This window comes from Pan paniscus, chromosome 1, assembly GCF_029289425.2.
Source record: "Pan paniscus chromosome 1, NHGRI_mPanPan1-v2.0_pri, whole genome shotgun sequence".
NCBI classification, from domain to species: Eukaryota; Metazoa; Chordata; class Mammalia; order Primates; family Hominidae; genus Pan; species Pan paniscus.
This window is the reverse complement of record NC_073249.2, coordinates 103,384,696-103,391,440: the sequence shown is the minus strand read 5'-3', so window position 1 is coordinate 103,391,440 and position 6,745 is coordinate 103,384,696. Positions and strand designations below refer to the sequence as shown.

Here is a 6,745-nt window from a genome sequence, read left to right as displayed (position 1 = left end):
ATACCCATCAAACTAAACGTTCTCCCAGAAGCCACAATTTTGAACTTTTAAAATTACTTCAGTCAGGCCAGGCACGGTGGCTCACGCCTGTAATCCCAGCACTTTGGGAGGCCAAGGCGGGTGGATCACCTGAGGTCAGGAGTTCAAGACCATCTTGGGCAACATGGTGAAACCCCATCTCTACTAAAAATACAAAAATTAGCTGGGCGTGGTGATGCATGCCTGTAATGCCAGGTACTCAGGAGGCTGAGGCGGAGAATCGCTCTAACCCAGGAGGCAGAGGTTGCAGTGAGCTGGGGTCAGGCCACTGCACTCCAGCCTAGGCAACAGAGCAAGATTCCACCTTAAAAAAAAATTACTTCAGTCAGAGTTCCACCTCCTCTGCTCCCAGTAACTCAATCAATATTGTTAACCAACTGAAAACACCTCAAGCCTAGCTGGTTAAGTTTCTAGAACAGGGTGCCGCCTCAAACACACCCTAAGGATCAACATGTTCCTGGGGTTTCATGCATGTGTGTGTTTTCCAAGAGACTCATGATGCCTATTCTTGAGCTTGCTTAATATTGGGGTTGAGTTGTAACTCTCGTTAGCCTTAGGGTGTCAATCCAGCTAGGCTGTCTGAGGAAGGAAGAAGGCTCTTTAACAGCAATGAATAGGTTTTGTTTTGTTTTGTTTTTTTTTTGCTGATTGGGTAGGGTTTCAATATACTTGAATGCTTCTTAATTACCTCCCCATCTCAATCTTGGGACATTATCTTCCTCTTTCCAGCACAAGGAATTAAATAATAATCTTCTGATACCCCAGCACAGATATAGGAAGGGTCTATGAATCAAAAGGAGGAAGAATCCCTGCACTTTTGCATACAGGTTTTTCCTATTACATTTAAGAGTAAGTTCTCAGTACTCAGCTCCTAAAGCATCTCACAGCCAGCAGGGGAAAATCCATCTGACAGCTGGCCAAACGAAACCAACAAAGAATGAAGACAGAGGGTAGGGTCTCTTCTGGCTTGAATTTATAGTGCTCTGTTGACCGATCTTTCTTCTCTTTTCCTTCTTACTGTTTTCTAAACCGTTTAGGGAAAAACCTTTGAAAATATTTTTTAAAATTGTTCCTTCAAACAGGTGTGTGGCCATCTCTCCACTGAAAATTTGGATATAAACAAGAGGACTTTCTCACTTTTAACCAGATTTATGGATGTACATTTGATTTAGTGAGTTGGGAGAGGGGATGGAGACAAGAAAGAGTGAACATAACTGGAAAAAAGTGAAAAGAGTGAAGCATCCTTTTTTTCCCCCTTTTCCTTTTCCTCCAGAAGCAGGTAGGAAGTGGGAGATAATGAGCGCCTGGACACACCTCACTAAAGAGGTAATGAGGTAAATGGGGAACATAGACAAAGTGTTCCCCAACTTTGCAGGTAGAAATTGAAGAGATGACAGGATAAGCAACAGGATGTAAACACGCCCCTCCTATTTCCGTTCCACAGAACAGAGAGAACAGAAGAGAGGGTACAAGCTGGGGGTGGGTGACGAACAGCACAGGCACGCAGCCCCCAGCCCTAGCCCCAAGGGACTGGAACGGGAAGGAGAAGACATCAGTCCTACACACACAATGAGGCCTGAAAGTTCTCCTTTCCCTCAGAGACGGTGGTGTTTTTTATACTTAATAGGGATGCGGGGCAAGAGAAGGACAAAGGGCTGTTCCTGAACAGTAACACCAAGCATTCTGCGCTCCACAGCCCCAAACCTGAAAGTATTCTTGGAGCTATGGGATTTTCACACACTTGCTATTTATGAGCCAGGAATAACGACAGGCTCTAAAGTAACTGCACTGGCTAAGACTAGGCATGAAATTCCCTCATAAGCACATTTTCCTTTTACCTCAAAACACCGCTCTCAGACCAGAAACGTCCACACCCGCCCTCCGATGGCCTGTCGCCCTGGCTAGGTTTTAGGGTCAATGGGATCCTCCTTCCACTGGACCCGGGAGAAGACGCTCAACAGCCCCCTCCTTCCCCTCCTTCCTCTCCTTCCCCCCTCCCTGTGCCGCTGCAGAGCGCAACAACCATTTTCCCCGCCAGGAGCACACCGTGTCCACGCGCCGCAGCGATCTCACTGATTGGTCGGGCTCCTGGTAAACAAGGACCGGGCAGCCAATGGGAGGGATGTGCACGAGGGCAGCACGAGCCTCCGGGCCAGCGCTCGCGTGGCTCTTCTGGCCCGGGCTACTATATAGAGACGTTTCCGCCTCCTGCTTGAAACTAACCCCTCTTTTTTTCCAAAGGAGTGCTTGTGGAGATCGGATCTTTTCTCCAGCAATTGGGGGAAAGAAGGCTTTTTCTCTGAATTCGCTTAGTGTAACCAGCAGCGTATATTTTTTAGGCGCCTTTTCGAAAACCTAGTAGTTAATATTCATTTGTTTAAATCTTATGCTCAAACTGCTTAAGAATACCTTAATTCCTTAGAGTGAAATAATTTTTTGCAAAGGAGTTTCCTCGATTTGGAGCTTTTTTTTTTTTCTTCCACCGTCATTTCTAACTCTTAAAACCAACTCAGTTCCATCATGGTGATGTTCAAGAAGATCAAGTCTTTTGAGGTGGTCTTTAACGACCCTGAAAAGGTGTACGGCAGTGGCGAGAAGGTGGCTGGCCGGGTGATAGTGGAGGTGTGTGAAGTTACTCGTGTCAAAGCCGTTAGGATCCTGGCTTGCGGAGTGGCTAAAGTGCTTTGGATGCAGGGATCCCAGCAGTGCAAACAGACTTCGGAGTACCTGCGCTATGAAGACACGCTTCTTCTGGAAGATCAGCCAACAGGTAAGCGGCCCAATTCATTGTTGGAGGGTGAAAGCTGATTAGAGAAGAGAATTGAATACACAAAACCTGTACGAAATGTTTTAAGTTGCTCAGTTCGAGTGGTTTGAATTACGTGTTGTTGCTTCCTTTTTTCTGTTTTAATTTGCAGACATTCTCCGGCCCCCCCCCCACCAAAAAAAAAAGGGTGATTTGTACAATTTTTTATGGTGCTGTGGTCCTAAAGGGGATCCTGAGGGGCGTTGCCTCGGGTAGTTAAAGTCTTATGTGTGCATAAGTTGCTTATTCTTTGTCTACTTCCTGTTTGAGATGTTAGTAGAGAACTGTCCTGGGTGAATCTTTCAGTATTGCAGGGCTTGGCAACTTGCTGCCCGACAAAATACATCAGAATTTCTCTTTAAGAACAATATGGGATGGATTAAAAAATATATATATGGGATGAAATTGGGGGTACTTCAATACCTTGCATGCCACCCAAGCATTCCTTATCACACAGATGCATTTTAAGTGTAACAGGAAGCCTAATGGCTACTCGATTTTCTTTCCCTTCAGGTGAGAATGAGATGGTGATCATGAGACCTGGAAACAAATATGAGTACAAGTTCGGCTTTGAGCTTCCTCAGGGGTAAATATCAGCTAAATGCATCTTTGAACTTTTCTGTCTAAAATATCTTGCCCTCCTTTGATCACTTACTGTTCTTGGAGAGCGTTTTAAAATTTTCATTTTCTTGACACAGGCCTCTGGGAACATCCTTCAAAGGAAAATATGGGTGTGTAGACTACTGGGTGAAGGCTTTTCTTGACCGCCCGAGCCAGCCAACTCAAGAGACAAAGAAAAACTTTGAAGTAGTGGATCTGGTGGATGTCAATACCCCTGATTTAATGGTGAGATCCATTTTAAAGATTCTATTCTCCTGGGTCATGAGGATGATAAATCAGACGTCTTGGGCATTAGATTGAAGCATCTCAAAACACCTTTTTATCCCCTTCTATTATAGGCACCTGTGTCTGCTAAAAAGGAAAAGAAAGTTTCCTGCATGTTCATTCCTGATGGGCGGGTGTCTGTCTCTGCTCGAATTGACAGAAAAGGATTCTGTGAAGGTAAAATCCTAGTGCTTATGGCAGTTAAAACAGGAACTGGGTTTAGGGGCAAGGGCATGGGACTGGGGTAGAGGAAGTGTCATTAACTATACTGAGTATCAGTAAGTTTTCATCTTTCTCATTGCTAGGTGATGAGATTTCCATCCATGCTGACTTTGAGAATACATGTTCCCGAATTGTGGTCCCCAAAGCTGCCATTGTGGCCCGCCACACTTACCTTGCCAATGGCCAGACCAAGGTGCTGACTCAGAAGTTGTCATCAGTCAGAGGCAATCATATTATCTCAGGGACATGCGCATCATGGCGTGGCAAGAGCCTTCGGGTTCAGAAGATCAGGCCTTCTATCCTGGGCTGCAACATCCTTCGAGTTGAATATTCCTTACTGGTGGGTAGATGCAGGGTGGCTTCAGCAGAGAAATTGTTCATCTGTTACCACAACTGTCTTGTTTCTCCAGACCTCTGGTGTAATAAACTGCCATCTTCCTTTCTAGATCTATGTTAGCGTTCCTGGATCCAAGAAGGTCATCCTTGACCTGCCCCTGGTAATTGGCAGCAGATCAGGTCTAAGCAGCAGAACATCCAGCATGGCCAGCCGAACCAGCTCTGAGATGAGTTGGGTAGATCTGAACATCCCTGATACCCCAGAAGGTGAGCCAGACCTAATGTCTTTTCTTTCTTTCTGGTCTACCTGGGTTTGTAAAATTGTGATGGTCCAGCATTTCTTGGGCAGGATTCTTATGTGGCCATATTTTCTTTTCTAGCTCCTCCCTGCTATATGGATGTCATTCCTGAAGATCACCGATTAGAGAGCCCAACCACTCCTCTGCTAGATGACATGGATGGCTCTCAAGACAGCCCTATCTTTATGTATGCCCCTGAGTTCAAGTTCATGCCACCACCGACTTATACTGAGGTGAGGATTGTCATCTTTACTGTTAAATTTGTCCTAAGCTTTCTATAAGAAGTTGACTTAGACGGATTGCTAAACTGGTTTGTTCTTTTTGTTCTTACCTGAACTGAAATAGTCTGTTTCTTTCTTTAGGTGGATCCCTGCATCCTCAACAACAATGTGCAGTGAGCATGTGGAAGAAAAGAAGCAGCTTTACCTACTTGTTTCTTTTTGTCTCTCTTCCTGGACACTCACTTTTTCAGAGACTCAACAGTCTCTGCAATGGAGTGTGGGTCCACCTTAGCCTCTGACTTCCTAATGTAGGAGGTGGTCAGCAGGCAATCTCCTGGGCCTTAAAGGATGCGGACTCATCCTCAGCCAGCGCCCATGTTGTGATACAGGGGTGTTTGTTGGATGGGTTTAAAAATAACTAGAAAAACTCAGGCCCATCCATTTTCCCAGATCTCCTTGAAAATTGAGGCCTTTTCGATAGTTTTGGGTCAGGTAAAAATGGCCTCCTGGCATAAGCTTTTCAAGGTTTTTTGGAGGCTTTTTGTAAATTGTGATAAGAACTTTGGACCTTGAACTTATGTATCATGTGGAGAAGAGCCAATTTAACAAACTAGGAAGATGAAAAGGGAAATTGTGGCCAAAACTTTGGGAAAAGGAGGTTCTTAAAATCAGTGTTTCCCCTTTGTGCACTTGTAGAAAAAAAAGAAAAACCTTCTAGAGCTGATTTGATGGACAATGGAGAGAGCTTTCCCTGTGATTATAAAAAAGGAAGCTAGCTGCTCTACGGTCATCTTTGCTTAGAGTATACTTTAACCTGGCTTTTAAAGCAGTAGTAACTGCCCCACCAAAGGTCTTAAAAGCCATTTTTGGAGCCTATTGCACTGTGTTCTCCTACTGCAAATATTTTCATATGGGAGGATGGTTTTCTCTTCATGTAAGTCCTTGGAATTGACTCTAAGGTGATGTTCTTAGCACTTTAATTCCTGTCAAATTTTTTGTTCTCCCCTTCTGCCATCTTAAATGTAAGCTGAAACTGGTCTACTGTGTCTCTAGGGTTAAGCCAAAAGACAGAAAAAATTTTACTACTTTTGAGATTGCCCCAATGTACAGAATTATATAATTCTAACGCTTAAATCATGTGAAAGGGTTGCTGCTGTCAGCCTTGCCCACTGTGACTTCAAACCCAAGGAGGAACTCTCGATCAAGATGCCCAACCCTGTGATCAGAACCTCCAAATACTGCCATGAGAAACTAGAGGGCAGGTCTTCATAAAAGCCCTTTGAACCCCCTTCCTGCCCTGTGTTAGGAGATAGGGATATTGGCCCCTCACTGCAGCTGCCAGCACTTGGTCAGTCACTCTCAGCCATAGCACTTTGTTCACTGTCCTGTGTCAGAGCACTGAGCTCCACCCTTTTCTGAGAGTTATTACAGCCAGAAAGTGTGGGCTGAAGATGGTTGGTTTCATGTTTTTGTATTATGTATCTTTTTGTATGGTAAAGACTATATTTTGTACTTAACCAGATATATTTTTACCCCAGATGGGGATATTCTTTGTAAAAAATGAAAATAAAGTTTTTTTAATGGAAAAAAAATGTCTGTGAGATGGCTTTGGAAAAGTTTTTGGAAAGAAGGTGTGTCTAAAGGAGTTTTCCTCTACTTAACAATCCACACTAATGAAAACCGTGTGGAAAAAACACTCCCTATGGACCCTAAGGAATGTCGGCAGAGTGGGGGCTAGAAGGTGAAGAGGGAAACAGTTTGAGGCATGTTTCAGATTCACTGAAGAACTATACTGGGATTTTCCGGTTGTCTAAACTAGTTTTCCAAATCCATAGGTAATCATTACTAAATTCCTTCAGTTTTGGAGTTCATGGGTTCTTGAAATACAGGGAGATGATGTTTATGAGGGCATTTGAAAGAAAAGAGTGGCGGTTCCT

At 44.2% G+C, this 6,745-nt stretch overlaps 1 protein-coding gene across 2 annotated transcripts; it reads left to right on the top strand.

Moving 5' to 3' along the window:
* Positions 1-1,483: 1,483 nt before the first annotated feature.
* TXNIP (thioredoxin interacting protein) lies at positions 1,484-6,400 on the top strand. 2 transcript variants are annotated; one of them, XM_034965509.3, is made up of 8 exons: positions 1,484-2,809; positions 3,359-3,431; positions 3,544-3,691; positions 3,805-3,907; positions 4,036-4,292; positions 4,399-4,555; positions 4,669-4,820; positions 4,950-6,400. In XM_034965509.3, the coding sequence occupies exons 1-8, from the start codon at positions 2,560-2,562 to the stop codon at positions 4,983-4,985; spliced, it is 1,176 nt and encodes a 391-aa protein (XP_034821400.1). In that variant the 5' UTR covers positions 1,484-2,559; the 3' UTR covers positions 4,986-6,400. The 2 variants fall into 2 exon arrangements, with proteins under 2 accessions (XP_034821400.1, XP_063462130.1); XM_063606060.1 differs by having other exon boundaries at positions 2,234-2,809; positions 4,669-6,400.
* Positions 6,401-6,745: the final 345 nt, after the last annotated feature.

Coding starts and splice junctions, on each gene's coding strand:
- TXNIP (XM_063606060.1), top strand. CDS start 2,560: ATGGTGATGTTCAAGAAGATCAAGTCTTTTGAGGTGGTCTTTAACGAC. Junction 3,908..4,035: donor CAGAAAAGGATTCTGTGAAG/GTAAAATCCTAG, acceptor TCTCATTGCTAG/GTGATGAGATTTCCATCCAT. Junction 4,556..4,668: donor CATCCCTGATACCCCAGAAG/GTGAGCCAGACC, acceptor TTTCTTTTCTAG/CTCCTCCCTGCTATATGGAT.